Raw genomic sequence first — 17,564 nt, 5'->3', positions numbered from 1 at the left:
CTCAGCTCACACCCAAAGCTCAGGCTATTCTTCTCCTACCTAGCAGCTAGGGGAGCGGGGAGGACACAGAGCGACTTCTCTGGTTAAGCTAATTGTGGTGCTGGTTTGGCAAGCTTGCCATTATAAATTCTACCCATCCACAGGATCACAGATTTGGAAGGGGTACAGGATATAATCCAAACTGACCCCCCAAATTTATAACAATATTCTGACATCAAAACCCCAGCAGAGGTCCCATAACCTGCAACAAGTCAGGAGCAAAACAAGGGACACACGGAGTTTATATGTTGTACGTTTCTATGTGTGGGGTTTTACGGGGAAGGGGATTGCAAACAGTGACTTCAGAAAAGCACAGGGTGATATTTACCTTAACAGTGACATTTAAAAAAACAAAAGTAGTTATTAAAAATACATTTTGGCATTGGACATTTTCATACATAATGTGAAAAAACCCTTTTGTATCAATTCACTGCACAAGGGAAAGCCACGAGCCTCTGGTGCAGACCAGCAGTTTCAAATTGCAGCCCCCCCCCTTTGTTTCAGCAAAGCCACCTGAAGGGCAGTTGTTCAATCCAGAAAGAGCCAAGAGATTGATTATTGTATATTGAAAATAAAAGATAAAAACAGCCAGGTAACTTCTAAGAAGGACGAGTTGTTGGACTGAACCTGTTGGATGGCTGTGGGCTGGCACACGACGTGTGTGCGCGCGCTTTGTGCAGGCTTCGCATCTGTGCAGCGAGCTGGCCAGGCCCTCCCTCCGGAGCCCCTGTCACCGAAGCGGGGCGCGCTCATTCGCCGGCCCTGGGCGCGCTGCCCGCCGGCCAACCCCATCTCACAGCCCCCAGAGGGAGCGCGGAAGCTGCAAGGAAAGCGCTGCAGGTCGGGGCAGGCGAGGGCCGGCCATCGCCAGGGGGGCTGCTTCTCCCCGGAGCTCGCTTCTCCCGCCAGCTCTTCCTCGCACCTGTTCGGGGGACCGGCTGCTGCTGCTGCTGCTGCTGCTGCGCGATGGGCGGCTGAGAAGCAGCTCCGGCGGGCAGATCTGGATGAGGAGCAGGCGGGAGCCGCGGCCCCCCGGCGCCCCCCTTCCGAGCTCTCCCTCTCCTCGCCCCTCTCTCCCCATGACTCCGAGGGGCCGCAGGGGCCGCCGCTCCCTCCCCCAGGAGCTGCTGGTCTACTGCCTGGTCTTCGGCTTCTCCTTCCCCCTGATGGTCCTGATGCTCCTGCTCTGAGGAGGAGGATGCGGCGGGAGCCCCCCAGACCCCGCGGCGGCGGGCGGACAACCCTCGCTGGGCTGCCTCGGGGCTGCGTGGCGGCGGCGGCCTGATCGCTCTGGCTGGTGGGGAGAGAGGCGAGATGAGGAAGCCCGCCGGCCTCTTCCTGAAGGACTGATCCGGAGCGGGAGCTTGCGGCCCTCGCCCTCCTTCCACGGAAGCCGCGCCGGGAGGAGCAGCCATGGCGGGGGTCGCGCCCCTGCCCTGAGACCCCCGGCCCGGCCCGGCCCCACCTGCGGAGCCCCCGCCCTCCTCTCGGGCGCCTCCTCCTCCTCCCGCGGGCGCGTCCCCGCGATGGGCGAGGGCATGTCCAAGAGGCTGAAGGTGCAGCTGGGCGGCGAGGCGGAGATGGAGGAGCGGGCCTTCGCCAACCCGTTCCCGGACTTCCAGCCCCACGGGGCCCCCGCCGCCGCCCCCGCCGCCTCGGCCAGCGCCGCCCCGCCCTCGCCCAGCGGCTCCGAGGGGAAGCGCGCCCGCCCGCCCTCGCCCGGCGGAGACGGAGACCCCCCGCTCTTCGACGCCGACGGCAAGGTGAGGCGGGGGGCCGGGGGGGGCGCGGGGGGCAACGCCGTCTTCCCTGAAGGCTACGCAAGGGAAACGGCCACGTGGAAATAAAGAGATGGGTCCAGAGTGAAAGCAAAATAATTGCCCGCCTAACCTATTATTATTACTATTATTATTATTACTACTACTACTATTACTATTGCATATTGATTTGCCTTCCCCCCCCCCCGCCCCCAGCTCCTCGCTTCGCCTTTCCCCTCCCCCTCCGCGGCTCTTCTGGGCCTCGAAGCCTTTTTCCCTCACGGAAGTGGCGAAGCGTCTGCCGGAGGAAAGTGGCGGAGCTTCTGGGGTGGCCGCGCTCCGCCCTGAGGAGTTTGTGGGTCTTTCGTGCCCCTTTGGCGGCTGCCTCGTGAGGAAGCGGGCCGGCTTAGTGCGGACTTGGGGGGCTGCCTCTGCGGGGCCTCCGCGGGCCTCGGGGGGCTGCGAGGGTCTCCGTGGAAAGCAGCGGCCTCACGCAGAAAACTAGCCCAACCGCGTCTCTGAATGGAAGCTGGTTTTCTGCGTTTTTCTTTTAAATGTGCGGGGGGTGTTATTGATTTGCTCTGCTTCGTTCTTGTTTGTACTTTGTGGTTTTTATTCCGTATTTGTATACTGTGAATAGCACTGAGATCTTTGAATGAAGGGCGGTATACAGATTTAATACATAGAAAACAATAAATTTGTATGGAGGAGCATCGTGTCAAGTGAGGCTCTTGCCCACAGCCTGACTTGGATCCACCCAGTCACAGGCTTGTTAAATTTGAGACTCGAAGGAAGAATATGGTGACATGTAGAATTGGGAAAGGTCGCAAGAATATGGTAATAAGGCGATAGTATTCCTTCTGTAGTATTTCAGGAGCTGGGTGCAAATATAACTGCTCACTCGCTGTGGGACTCCCTGCACATGTCTGCTCAGAAGCCATTCCTGCTGGGTTGACAAAGTTAGGCAGGGAGGCTGTTCCTCCACAGTGCTGTGTTTTAGGTTGCGTTTCAACACATGGTGATAGGTAGCATATATGCACCCAATGTGTGTTACCGGTTGGGTTTTTCTATTATGATTACCAGTGTTAAGAGACTGGGATAGAAAATTATTCACCACATGGCTCCTGGAACCTGAGTTGCAGGTGCAAAAACAGAATGGCTAATTGCCATGGGCCAATGCAGCAGCACTTTCTATTCATTTTTTCGAAACTCATGAACTAATACACAATTCATATCAGTGACACCTTGTCACATTTTTAATAGCAATTCTTAATTGGACACCACAAACCTCAACCTCAGCAATAGCGGGCAACCATAAGTATTTATAAATACTGGTATATATCACTGAAACTATGATCACACGATATTACATTAACACATGCAGTGATGCTGTTGCATCTGGAATAGCTTAGGTGGTAGAACATGAGACTCTTAAACCTCAGGGTTGTGGGTTTGAGCCCCACGTTGGGCAAAAGTTTCCTGCATTCCAGGGCGTTTGACTAGGTGATCCTCAGGGTCCTTCCAACTCTACAATTCTATGATTCTAAGAGGGAGCATTCCTCAATAGAAAGGAAAATGTACAAGATAGCACACACTCTCATTTCACAGAAATCACTTAGAAGTTAGCAGCATGGCTTGCCCACTGTTCCTTGTCTCCAGTCTTCCTCCAGCTGCCATTCACTCTCAGGATGGCACAGGCTGCACAGAAGCTGGTGATGCTGTCACCACCAAAGGGCCCAAGCTCATTTTTGCTGCTACCACTTACTCAAAGCTTCACCTGGCTACATTTTGGTACTATGCTAAAGTTGAATTGGTTCCCCCAACTCCTGCTGAAATTCCTAAGGCTATGGATGGCATGAAAGGATTGCTGACGACCTGGCAATCTGGCCGCTAACCATCAAGGAAGCTGTAAGGAACAGCTTGGTGGCTACTGAAGTGGTAATGTGGTTTTGCATCTGCGAAATCATAGGCAAACGTGGCCTGGTTGGCTGTAGTGCTTGAAAGTCTTTTTAGTCCTAATTCAGTGTCTTAATACCAAGATGAAATTGTGTTGGTCTCTACAAATATCGTTCAATTTGAGGCAGAATCAGATGATGGTGATGTGAATGGCGACAAGGGTTGCTAAATTACTATTCAAATAAACGCTATACAAAGAAAAAAAGTTACCAGCACATTTTGCCCCATAACTTCCTTTCTAGGAAGGCTGAGACGGACTTCTTTTTTAAAAAGAAAGCTCAGAGTCTGGAGCACCTCCCCAGGGTCACTGGTGAAAGCTTTAGCAACCATGGGCATAGCCAGGATTTTTGTTAAGAGGGAGGGGGAGCTTTTTTAAGGAAATCAAAGTTGTTCAGCTCTTCTTGGGAAATCATAGGTAAAAATACCTGTCCCTTGAATAGGACATGGGGGGGGGGGTTCTGCTGAGGGGGGAAACCTCAGATAATTGAGTACTTTCAATACCCCAGCTACACCCATGCAAGCAACCCCTGGAGCATGGGATTGTAGCCAAATAGTTGTGAAAGTGACCTCAGGTGGTGTAAGTTGCTCAAAGCCAGCTAAATTTTCCAGTGGTGCTATATTCTTTCCCCCAAACAATAGCTGAAAGTGCCGCATGTTGGCAACAGGCGGTGCTCTAGAACAGAGGCCCCCAAACTTATTTGGCCTACCAAATAAAAAAGTACTCTGTGTCCCCCTGGAAATATACCTTCTTTAAGCGAACAAGCAGAAAGCTGCAGTGACAAATTTGCATGCTTTTATGTATCTTTATTTTTACCTACATTCTACAACATAGTAAAGAAAGATGTTAAATAAGACATCTTGAAACTTGAAATTACAATTATTAAAATCAACAATGGTAACATTCACATTACACACAGAAAATTAAGATAAAGAAGGATATTAGAATAAAAATTAAGAATAACATTAAAAATAATCATAATGACAAGGATGAACCTTTAACTTTATACTTTGTGTAAGCCTCATTGCATGTTTCATTGGTGAAGTGCTCCTTAGTGGGTGCAGCACACACATTTTTAAAACCTGTTCTGTGCAAGTCTGGTATATATCAGAAATTTATTTTTTAAAAAAATACTGGTCTCACACACAGGTAAACAAATACCTGTGCAGATCACTGCAGTGAACCTCTGGGTTCTTGAAGTAGTAATATAGTTGGAAGGGACAGCAACACACTGCAAATACATCCCATCAAGCACTGCCCACGTTGTGGTTGGGAAACACTTGAGAGAGAGAGGCAGTTTGAAAGTGCTTGTGTGTGCAAAAAAGGGTACAGGGCGAAATAAATTATGTGCTGTGTATGTGCCCATTTATACGCTAGTGTGTACAGGGCCTTAGTCTTAGTACAGGAAGAATGTTTTAGAAGAAAGACTCTTGCCAACTGTTTCTAGTTCTGGAAGGCTTGCAGAACCTGTAACCTGCCAGCCCAAACACACCTCTGGCCACACCGGCCACCAAGGCCTCTAAACCTCCAGATTATGGCTGCTGCTGTTTTTAAACAGACCGCAGTACCTGCTTGGACTCCTTGGTTAGATGACAAATTCTGCAGGTCTTAATCTGAAACTAATTTTGGGGTGGCAGAAGAAAAGAAAAGAAAACTAAATACTTGAAATAACAACTAACCCCCCTAACAACTTCTCGGGTGTAGGTGGGGAAGCTGTTGGGACCCTGGCCTCTTGGCAGGACCTACCACTGTGCTGACACCTTTCCTGAGCCATTTAAATTATCTCTTGCATGCGGTGTTACTATAGTGGAGCAAAGAAACAGTGCAGCTGCTGCCACCTGTCACTGCACCAGTTGAGGCAACTCAGTGGAGGTCATTTGGGAAAAGGCTCCCTTGAAACGTGTAGCTACCCTTGCCTAGGTTCTTGAAGTTTCTGTTCAAGGTTCTGTTCAAGGTTCAAGTGCTTGGAGTGGTTTTGGAAGGGATATGACGAGCATTTTCGCTCACAGGGAGGTGTGCAGGTTTTTGTTGAAGGAGATATTGAAGCTCCATTTTGAATGCTACTGGTGAGCTTAGGAGACACAGAGAACACAATGCATTTGTCACAGTGCCATACATTTTGGCTCAGCTGTGAGGCCGTTGCCTATGACAGCCTTTCTCAACCTTGGGTCCCCAGATGTTGTTGGCTTGGCACTCAATCTGTCATTGCCTTACTCCAGCTGCAAATAGTTGGATAAGCAAGCCAGTCATCCAATGGCATTCATGAGAAATGCTGCTCTTCCCTGTATCTGAAGCCATTGCTTGACTTAATCACATCACTAGAGCAACACAGGATCATAATGTTTTGACAGCCTCAAATTGAGTCACAATGTTATGATAGGTGACTGAAGAGCCTAATCAAGAGCTGCCTTCAAACCCTGATGATTCCGCCGCCCCCCAAAAAACCCCAAACAAGCAACAGAATGGACTTCGCAGACTTAGGTCTAATTAATTAATGAAGTCTAAACCCTAACTAATTGTTTGTATGTGTCCTGTCGTGTTTGCATTGCACACTCCATGTAATTAAGGTTTATTTTAGACTTTGATTCCCTGGAGCCAACTGAAGCCTAATGATATTTAATGGCAAGCATTGCCAGTTAGTGGGAATAGTTAATGAGGGCGTCTTCAGATGATTTAGTGATGTTTGGCTGCTTTGTGGCCACTTGAGACTTGCTTGTAATTCACATTTACGGGAAACATATTTAGAGTTACCTTTTTGATAAATCACGTGGTGTGGTTTAAATGGCATCATACTTTATGCGTAACAGTTTATAAACTTTCACAACAGGAACTCTTCACTGTCTTGTGGAACATCTTTATGCCATTGATTGGCAGATCAGATCAATAATTTTGTGTATTGTTTCTAGCAGTATTTATTTATGTATTGTGTCTGTGTACAGTACTATCCTTGCGCTATGAAGTTCAGGCAGTGTTATTTAGGGTTACTCCATCCTATCCATACAAGCCAGTGGGGTAGATTGAACTGAGAAACAGTAACTGGCTGAAAAGCATCCGTGGTGCTTCATGGCTATGCATGGATTCCTCTTGCAAGAGTGACACACTGACTCTCCACTCTGGTGTCATCAGGGCTATCTATTGATGGTCAAAATGGATGAATCCTGCAACTCATTGGTGATGGCCCCAAGAATATCCCTGCAGAACTGCATCTAGAGCCATTTCCTTGCAGTTTCCGGAAACAGTTGAAGATAAATTTGTTCTGACAGGCATTCCCAGCTGGAGAAATGGGTCTTTCCCAAAAATGTCCACTTGCTGGGGTTTTATCCTTGTCTTATTTGTGTGTGTTGGTATGTGTGTGTTTTGATTATCTTAAGTGTAAATTTAGAAGGTGAATAATAAATCAGTTGTGCTTGGGATGATGACAATAATTCTATTGGTTGCGGAACACATGCCTCTTGAACCTGTGCTTTTAAAATTGATTCATTCTTTTTTGGTGTCCTCTCAGTAGTGTGTTATATGGAATTACTGATTTTTGGTTATGGGTGGGGTTGTTATTTGTTGATTTGCTTGTTTTTATGTGCTGTAACAATAATTTAGGTGTAGCTCATAGAACAGTCCATTTTCTGATAATGGGCTTCTTGATCAGGGAAGCTCTTCCAAAATGGAACATAGTTTGTTCTTTGTCTCTTGAGTCCATAGATGACTTAACAAATATATAGCAGTAGTCTGGCTAGTAAAACTTCTCATGGCTAGAACATCTGTGGGCCAATATTCATGACTGAGACAACTGTACAATGTGAATTAACCTGGTTAATTGTGTTTTGTTAAAAAGAAGGCTTTTAATTTTCCTACATCATTCCATACCTAACTTCCTTATTAGACATCTTGCCAACGTCCACGCTAATGACATAATTATGCAAGTGAAGTTATGATTAGTTCTGTATGAATGAAAATGGGTTCTTTTTGAGCTTCCCCAGTCTTGTGATGGAATTTCATTTCAGTCACTCTTTACTCTTCTTGCTGATTGAATGATCTTCTGTTAAAACCTGATATATAACCAAATGAAGCTAGTATTTGGTGAAATTTTAGAACTTGACTCCACACAAACCAGAATATTTCTGCTTGATTTTAATTAATCCGCAGCTGACCCAGCTCACTTGCCTACATCAGTAGCATTTTACAGGCACCTGGCTTACATTTAGGAAGAGCAATGGTTAACAGCTTTGGGGCAGCGTGGCCTATGATTGTGTGGAGGCAACTGTGCCTTCCCCTGTTTTCCCAACTGCAGCCCCGTTACATCCTCATTTTGCAAGAGAGAGGTAAACAATTGGTCCAGGGGACCTGCACTCTCTCTTCACCTCCCCATAACCAAAGTAGACCCAGCACTAGGATGGGTGGAAAGGCTTAAACCTCTGTCCAGTCTGGTACCCTGATGGGGATTTAAATTATTAAATTGCCCTTCCACAATCAAATCATTTCATGGGTGGGGAGTAGGGGCAGATCCGAGGTGGGGGTGGGGGTGGCCACACCCATGCGTGGCCTGTAACTACCAGAGGGTTGGCCAGGGCAAATGAGGCTCCCAGGCCAAAAATGGTTGGCCCCACTGCTCTAGAGAAGTGAATGGAGTTAGTCCTTTCCCAAAAGAAGAAGGGAAATAGGTGCCAGTCAGGATAACTCATAAAGAGGAAGCACATGCATACCTGCACGCACACCATGCTCAGCATCTAGGAAGAGTTTTCCTGTAGGTGAGCAAAATAGCTTGTGGTGGCCCTGTTTATGCACAAACGTGTGTTGAACAGCCTTAATTAGCTGTTTAGGATTTTTGTTGGTTTTTAAATGATCTTTCCCCCCCCCCCTACAGATCTGCCCTTATTTCAGTAAAAGGATCACAACTAAAATTAAGGATCTGCTGCAGCAAATGGAAGAAGGGCTGAAGACTGCAGATCCTCATGACTGCTCTGCATATACTGGCTGGACAGGTGAGGTACCCAAACTTCTTGACAAAGTTCATGGAATTACTTTTGGAGTTGAATTGTTAAGATCCTCACAGACACAACAGCTTACCTTGTGATCTAGTGCTGGGTTCTAGGTTCAGGCTTCGTTTCCATTTATATTCCATTGATAAGTATATTCATAACATTTTAGTCTGCTTTTCCATGAAACCACATTCAGAATGTTTGACAGCATTATAGGGCTGGCATATACTCCCACTTTCAACCCAGTTGCTCTCTGGAGGTAGAAAGTGAAGACCATGTTGCTACAGGTTTCTTCCTGCTTACTTTCCCACTTAGAGCCATTAACAATTACAGTGGTGCCTCGCAAGACGAAAAGAATCCGTTCTGTGATTCTCTTTGTCTAGCACAGTGTTTCCCAAACGTTTTTGGGCAACGGCACACCTGTTTACCGGGAAAAAATCTCGCGGCACACCACCATTAAAGCCCCGCCCCGTGACGTCAGCGCGCAGCGTCACGCCGGGAGGGACGCACAAAAGTTAAAGTTTTTTCCCTTCCCCTTGCCGGGGTGGGAGGAGGCAGCAGAGCGAGGGATTGAGGGACGGCGGCAGCGGCTGTTGTTGTGGTGGCGGCGATAGCGGGCGGAGGAGGAGCCGTCGCCGGGAGTTGCTGCTGCTGCTGCTGCTGCTGCTGCTGCCCGGACATGCCGGCCTCCTCCTCCTCCGCTGTCTCGCGCGCCTCCCTTTTGCGCGCGCTGCCCCGCCGCTCGGCACCAGCACCGCGGAGCCGCCCCCGGCTCGACGCGGATCCTCGCCGCCGCCCCGCCTCTCGCCGCCCGACTCGCCCGCCTCCCTCCCACGGCACACCAGCCGGTGTCTCACGGCACACTAGTGTGCCGCGGAACACCGGTTGGGAAACACTGGTCTAGCAGTTTTTTCGTCTTGCAAAGCAAGCCCATTAACGGATTAGCGGATTAGCGCTATTAGCGGCTTTTAGCGGCTTATCTGCTGATCGGATCAGCTGATAAGCGGCTTAGCAGCTTAGAAAAAGGGGGGAAAGGGGAAAAAACCAGCAGGAACTCGCAAGACATTGTCGTCTTGCGAAGCAAGCCCGTAGGAAATTCGTTTTGCGAAGCACCTCCAAAACGGAAAACTCTTTCGTCTAGCGAGTTTTCCGTCTTGCGAGGCATTCGTCTTGCGGGGCACCACTATAGTCGGCCAGGAAAGCTCTTCCTTGGTCACCTAAGAAAACTATTAATCCTGTTTTCCAAATTCTTAAAATAACCCCCCCCCCCCAAATTACTACTGTTTTGAGCATAGCCTGGCCTGCTGCTGTGAAGTGTGTGGTCTGGTCTGGTGCCACTTGTAGTTTTCAATTTACCCAACACTTTCTACAATTATTTGTATGCTTATGGGGGGGTTGAAAGGGTTGACTGGTGGATTGACGCATTTGGATGAGATGATTGGTGGATTGAGCCTTTTAATTAGGCAGTGTGTATGTCACTATTTTGTAATCTAAAGAACAGAATGCTATATTGGGCATAGAATTCAATCTCCTATTAATTCTTGCTTTCGTATTTTTATTTTTTGAAAATGCAAGCTTGTAGTCCATATGGCAGCAACATTTTTTTTAATTTATTGAATGTGTTAGTCGCTTTATCTTGCCCAGAACAACCCAATGTGACTTACAGCCAACCATACAAACAGGCAAAAAAATCACATATAGATCCATTAAAACCAAGAGGAGAAAGAAATATGTTAAACAAACATGCTGCCCACTTGTAAAAGGACACACAAAGCTAAAGACCAAAGACCTGGTTATAGAGGAAAGTTTTTGCCTGCCAGGCAAACCCTCTCTGGGTAGAGTATGTGGCTACTAAAATCTCAGGAGCTAGATGGTGGTTGAATAAGATGTACAGTGGTCCAGGATTTTGGTGCTCTGCATAGCTCATTATTCCTCCCCATGATGTACAAAGTGGAATAAATAACTCAGAATTGTAAAAATACCCATCATGAAATATGCAAAGTAGATGATGCAGATTTGCTTAATTTGTATAGTTCTTCAGGTTGCAGAACACAGCTTTTTTGGGGGGGGGGGGTCAGTGAATTTGTACTGTCTGTGTGCAAAATTTGTTAATTTGCACTAAGTGTACATAGATGTGGATACTTCTTCATTCTAATTCTGTGCTTATGGCATATTGCAATCAAGGTGGACTTCAACTGATACATACGTTATCCTATTCTATAATAGATGTTTGCACCGCATGCTCCCCAGGTTCCTTCCAGCTTTGTTGCTAAGAATAATTAAATATGAAAGAGGATTATTGGCCCACATTCAGTTCTGGAAATGGGAGTTCAGTATTTTTCCTCTTTTCTTCTTAATGGCTCTTGGAAGGATTCAGAATGTTCTGGGCAGATGGTTCTGTAGGAGGAGAAATGACAAAAAGGTGACATTTGTCATTGGTTTGTTTTAAAAACCTAAAAGGTTGTTTTTTTTAATGCCGCCTCTCACTTGATGTTTCTTTAGAAGCAGAACAGAATTCTGACACTGGGATTGACAGAATTAATTGCTAATTCACAGTAGGGCAATTAAAACAAATCAACCTTCCACTTAAAATAGCAATACAGATGGATGAGTAATATCATTTCCATGGAGAATGGCTTGGGCTTTATTCAGAAATGCTTAAATACGACAGAAAAATAAGTTTTAGAACTGTTTTTGTGTTTGTTAAAGATAAAAACAGCTGTATATGTTTTATTTTTTCCACACATTTCTTTCCTGCCTTTCCTTGGAAGAAGCTCATAGTGACATATATGGCTATCCAATATACAGTGGTGCCTCGCAAGACGAAATTAATTCGTTCCGCAAGTTTTTTCTTCTTGCGAGTTTTTCGTCTTGCGAAGCACGGTTTCCCATAGGAATGCATTGAAAATCAATTAATGCGTTCCTAGGGAAACCGCCTTCAGACCAGGTCCAGGGACAGTCTGTCCCTCGACCTCTTCTGAAGGCTGGGGGGGGGGGAAACAAGGGCTTTTCTTCCCACTGCCAGCCTTCAGAAGGCTGTTCTGAAGGCTGGCGGTGGGAAGAAAAGCCCTTCTTCCCACCTCCCGCCCCGCAAGCTCCGGGGACAGGAGGGCTTTGCTGCCGACCGCCAGCATTTTAAAAGCCCCTGCTGTCCCGGGGCGATTTTAAAATGCTGGCAGGCGGGAGCGAAGCCTCCGCTGTCCCGGGGAGATTTTAAAATGCTGGCGGGCGGCAGCGAACGCTTCGCTCCCGCCCGCCAGCATTTTAAGATCGCCCGGGGCAGCAGAGAAGTCTCCGCTGTCCCGGGAAGGCAGGCGGGGGGGAGCAAAGACTTTTGCCCCCCGCCGGCCTTCAGAAGAGGTCCAGGACCTCTTCTGAAGGCCGGCTGTGGGCGAAAGTCTTTGCTCCCGACCGCCAGCAATTTAAAACAGGTCCCCGGAGATTTCCCTATGGGCTTTCGTCTTGCGAAGCAAGCCCATAGGGAAATTCATCTTGCGAAGCGCCTCCAAAACAGAAAACCCTTTCGTCTTGCGGGTTTTCCGTCTTGCGAGGCATTCGTCTTGCGGGGTACCACTGTAGTCACAACCATCTTATAAGATTGTATAAGGTAAGAGGGAGACTACTCTAGTGAGCTTCATAGCAGAATGAGGATTTGAACCCGTTCCTCTGGTCAAGATCCAATACTCAGGCTCATATCATGCAACCCTCTAATTTAATCCTAAGAAAAAAGTTTTCATTTTCCCCCAACAGAGATAATGTAATTCAGCAAGATTCAGTATTCACCTCTGCTGCATTTCTTCTATTATACAAGATGCAAAACAATTATTTTTGAAGTACAGTGGTACCTTGGTTCCCAAACTTAATCCATCCCGGAAGTCCATTCCAAAACCAAAGCATACCAAAACCTAGGTGTGCTTTCCCATAAAAAGTAATGCAAAATGGATTAATTCATTCCACCCTTTTAAAAACAAGCCCTAAAACAGTAATTAAACAGGAATTTTACTATCTAACGAGACCATTGATCCATAAAATGAAATCAATAAACAATGTACTTCAGTCACACAATCAATCAGCAGCTGAACTGGGTTCCACACAGTTACAAAAACAAAACAAAAAAGAGCCACAAAAACGCAAAATAAATAGCAAAAACAGACAGACCTCAGCGTAACACTCAAAACAGAAGTGTGGCACTCAAAATGGAGCACGTTTGGCTTCCAAAAAATGTTCGCAAACCAGAACACTTACTTCCAGGTTTGTAGTTGTTTGAGTACCAAGGCATTTGAGAAGCAGGGTACCACTGTGAACATTGAGATTGTTATATAAATCATTCAAAGTTCACAATGTCATACAATATATTTTGCTTATTAGACTCTGTTTTACCAGGCTGGGGGTGAAACATGTGGGCAGGGGCAGAAATCCCTCACTGTATCTGTGTCTGGCCCCCTGAACCTTTTCCAGGTTACATCCCTCACTGGCTCTCCTTCACATCCAAAGTGTGTTTGCCTGGCTGGAATCTGTCTTGCTTGAATTCTGATAATGCCTCTTGCTTGTCTAGACTCTAGATGCAGGATGGAGGGGTGGGGCTTATTTCTAGAAGCTAGCCTACTGTATGGGTGGCGCTGTGGGTTAAACCACAGAGCCTAGGGCTTGCCGATCGGAAGGTCGGCGGTTCGAATCCCCGCGACGGGGTGAGCTCCCGTTGCTCGGTCCCTGCTCCTGCCAACCTAGCAGTTCGAAAGCACGTCAAAGTGCAAGTAGATAAATAGGTACCGCTCCAGTGGGAAGGTAAACGGCGTTTCCGTGCGCTGCTCTGGTTCGCCAGAAGCAGCTTAGTCGTGCTGGCCACATGACCCGGAAGCTGTATGCCGGCTCCCTCGGCCAATAAAGCGAGATGAGCGCCACAACCTCAGAGTCGTCCGCGACTGGACCTAACGGTCAGGGGTCCCTTTACTTAGCCTACTGTATAATTGTAAAATTTACATTGTTGCTCTACCCACTTTTGCCTCTGGCTCCACCAACGACTGGCAAATGGCTCTTGGAAGGTAGACCGGAAGGAAAAATGACTCTGACTAAAAAAGGAAATGATGTATCTCAACCAAGGTAGAGGAGGAAGAGGAGAGACAAGGAGGGGAGGGGAACAGCTAAATCAAAGCCCTTGTTCCTTCTGCTCCACCTGCTATATTCCAGAATCTGGGGTTGATGGTCAGCCAACCATCGTGGGGGGGGGGGTGTTGAAATGCCAGGTCTGGCCAGAAAAAAATATTTTCCATGATTTGATTGTAGATGAGGGAGGCAACTTTGGGTGTATAACTGAGACCTGAGCAGATGAGCGCAGTGGTCTGTGCTAACCCAGCTGTGTCTGCCCAGGTGCAGCACCAATTCAGGTCAGAGGAGCAGGTGGTGGTTGCTTGCCATCCATCTCCCTTGCCAGGAGAACAGTCTGCATTGTGTCTGGGTTTGAGGGGTTGTCGGCCTTTGTAGTTGGGATTGACAGAATTGTGATTTGATCGAGTGTATTAGTTGAACACTCTGAACTATTTGATTCTCTAATATATTGTACTGATGGTTTTCATGTAGTATTTTAACAATTGTGACTCTTGCTGATATCGCTCTGTGATTAGGGGCAGAATACAAAACATAGAAATAAATAAATGGTCAGACCTGGTTGGCACCCTCCCTCCTGACACCCACCTCATTTAAGTTACTTATCTGAATTCAGTGGCACTTGCATCTCACTGCTCAGGATGATCCCATGTGTCTTTAATGGGAGTTATGCAGTATTATTTCATCCCATAATTAAGGTTTGTCTAGTGGCCAGCTTAAGTCGGATCAGGTTAGTCTTTCCCTGGTGAATCAAGACCACAAGTAGCAGGCTGTGCTCAAGGTGGGCTGTAGAGGCATCATTTTCTATTTCTCTGGGCTTTGATTTAAGAAGAGAAGGGTGGGAAGAGAAAAGAAGAGGCAAAAAAGGAGAGTGAGACCCATCTTGTACTTGGTTGCTAAAGGTGAGTCCTGGTTTCAAGAAGGTATAAAAAGTCCTGTCGTCATTTTTTTTTTTTAAAGGACTATTGTGACACTATGGGTCAGCAAAGGAGAGGGAATAAGTCCATTTAATTTTTCTTCTTTCTGGTGATTCCAGGGATAGCCCTTTTGTACCTTCAGCTGTACCGTGTGACGCAAGAACAAAGTCATCTACAGCGATCCCTGGATTATGTGAAGAGGATCCTACGCAATCTGAATGGAAGAAGGGTTACTTTCCTCTGTGGTGATGCTGGACCTTTGGCAGTGGGAGCAGTGGTGTACCACAAGCTGAAGAATGACACTGAGTCCAAGGAATGTGTGACCAAGTGAGTGCCTGAGATGGGCTGGGGACAAATGCTTAGAGATAGGCGAAGCATTCTTCAATGGGTCAGTAACAGCAGAGCAAATCCCCTCCTTGGGAGACCAGACGAAGGAGCTGGAGAGGATTACCGTATTTTTCGCTCTATAACACGCAGATTTTTTCTCCTAAAAAGGAAGGGGAAATGTCTGTGCGTGTTATGCAGCGAATGTGTGGTCCCTGGAGCCGAAAAATGAGGCAAAAATCAAACCGCGCTTCAGGGAGAAGGGAGCTCCGTGAGAGGAAGCTGTTGCTTTCCTGCATTCTGCCTCAGGGTCTTACTGCCCACCCTGCTCTGTTTCGTTACTGTGTTTGCTCAAACGGAACAAAGAGCAGGGAAAGCCCCTCCCCTCCAGGCAAGAAGAGAGGAAAGCAGAGCGTCCTTTGTTCTATCCTCTCCCTGCTCCGGAGGGAACAATGTTTGTGAAGGGAAGAGAGATTACAGGTTCGGCTTAAAATTCTGATTTGACTTCCTGCTTTTTGTTTTTGGAGACACACAGCATTCAAATATGCTTTCTTCCATTTAAAAGGATGAAATCCTTAAACAGTGTTTTGCCTGTAAATTCATGCGATCTGGAAGATTACAGTGTCTGTACCTCTTAAGGGATGGCAAAGCTTAGGTTTCGCTGCTAAATAGTTCTTAATGCAGTTAAAATGCTTTCTTCTGTCATGCTGGTGGGAGGGAGAGAGAGAGAGAGAGAGAGAGAGCGCACGCTGGCTGGCTTGTGTGGGTGGGTGGGGGGAAACTTTTGCCTTCCTTTCCTCACGTTATAGCCCTCTCCTGCATTCTTAGCCTTCTGTGTTTTTCCTTCCCTCCCCACTTAAAATGTGGTTACAAAGCATGGATCCACATGGATCCTCAGGATCTTTGCATTGGGTCACCCCAAATTCACCATCAGAGCACACAGCATGTCCATGGCTACAGCCTGCCCCCCCAAAATCACACACCCATTGTTGCCTGGGGCTGCAATGGTGCAAAAACGTGGTTACAAAGCATGGATCCACATGGATCCTCAGGATCTTTGCATTGGGTCAGCCAAAATTCACCATCAGAGCACATAGCATGTCCATGGCTACAGCCTGTCCCCCCCCCAAAAAAAATCACGCACCCACTGTTGCCTGGGGCTGCAATGGTGCAAAAACGTGGTTACAAAGCATGGATCCACATGGATCCTCAGGATCTTTGCATTGGGTCACCCCAAATTCACCATCAGATCACATGTCTGTGGCCACAGCATGAAGCACAAAAATGATACGTCCACTGTTTCATTCAGAATATTTTTTCCCTTGTTTTCCTCCTCTAAAAACGATGTGCGTGTTATGGTCAGGTGCGTGTTATAGAGCGAAAAATACGGTAAGTTGGTTTTTCTTATGGATATCTCAGCCTCCAAAGAAAGACTCTTAATGTGCTGCTGCCAGTTAGCCGCCCTAGCAATATAGCAAATCAGAGAATTAAAATAGTAGCTATCAAACCAGCATAAAAGCATTCCAGGTGTTAAAAGTTTAAAAGCCAAAGGAAATAAAAGGTCTTTGCCTGGTGCTGAAATAATAAATCAGTCTCTGACTTCCGGTCGGCGCCAGTGTTTAATGGCGGTCCTTGCCTCGAGCTCCGAGGGAGGACTGCTCCGCAAGTTCGGGTCTGACCCGCTACGGCGAGCGGGGGACCCCTAAAATTGCAGGCGCTGAAGCTTGTAAACAAGGAGACTCGGTGGGCACCTTTTGCGCCCCCCGGTACTGCGAAAGAGCCTTTTTAAAGGCTACGGAGCGGCATCGGGTGTGAGCGCGGTGCTGAGAGTCGCTACCCAGCCTGCGGAGTGAAGCCGCGTCGCCATTGAGCAGAGAGCGCCGATTCCTTCCTGAAACTGAAACTGGACTACAAACCCGTGAGTAAGATCGACAGATGGAACGGGACATTTAAAAGAAGCTTTTCTAATTTGGCTGAAAACGGGAAAGGCATAAAGTAAGGAAGTCTGCCTCCCCGGACTGCATGTAAATAAAGCAACGAAAAGACAAGGCTGCATTTAAATGAAGGTTAACTTCTAAGTTGTTTAAACCGGACATCGGACAGAAATCTCCCCCCCCAGTTAGCAGGAGAAAGGGGGGGAGGAAATTTGGAAAATTTAAAGCCTGCCTGAAAGAACGGGAGAAAGAGAGCCTCCACTGTCAAAACCCTGAGTCGGGCTGCCGGAGCAAACACCGGGCAGCTGAGCTGTCAACTCAAATCGGATACAAAGTTAAGATCTTGACTGGGACAAAGTTACAAGACTTTAATGGAGTTATTTTGTGAATAGCTAAGTTGAAACAGTAAAAAGTGCTTTGATTGTGGACTTTGGGACTTTACTGCTTGGATCCTTTGTTTTTTACCTTATGGGCTTTTGGCTTTTTAAATTGGATATAATTAAATGCTCCCTCTAGAGGACTTAAAGAAAACTTGTTACTGTGAAAGGGAAAGAGTGGAAATT

General features: G+C 47.1%; 1 protein-coding gene across 1 annotated transcript in view; it reads left to right on the top strand.

Annotated features, from left to right (window-relative positions):
- Positions 1-1,554: 1,554 nt before the first annotated feature.
- The window catches only part of LANCL2 (LanC like glutathione S-transferase 2), a 34,407-nt gene continuing 18,397 nt past the window's right edge, over positions 1,555-17,564 (top strand). Inside the window, exons 1-3 of the mRNA XM_083468829.1 lie at positions 1,555-1,802; positions 8,609-8,726; positions 14,863-15,070. Of these exons, the coding sequence (XP_083324955.1) occupies positions 1,566-1,802; positions 8,609-8,726; positions 14,863-15,070 (563 nt within the window). The 5' untranslated portion in view covers positions 1,555-1,565. The remainder of the gene's footprint in view (positions 1,803-8,608; positions 8,727-14,862; positions 15,071-17,564) is intronic.

The sequence above is a fragment of the Podarcis liolepis genome (genome assembly GCF_965112155.1).
Source record: "Podarcis liolepis genome assembly, chromosome: 12".
NCBI classification, from domain to species: domain Eukaryota; kingdom Metazoa; phylum Chordata; class Lepidosauria; order Squamata; family Lacertidae; genus Podarcis; species Podarcis liolepis.
Note: the sequence above shows the minus strand (reverse complement) of the source record. Positions and strands in the feature narration are given on the sequence as shown.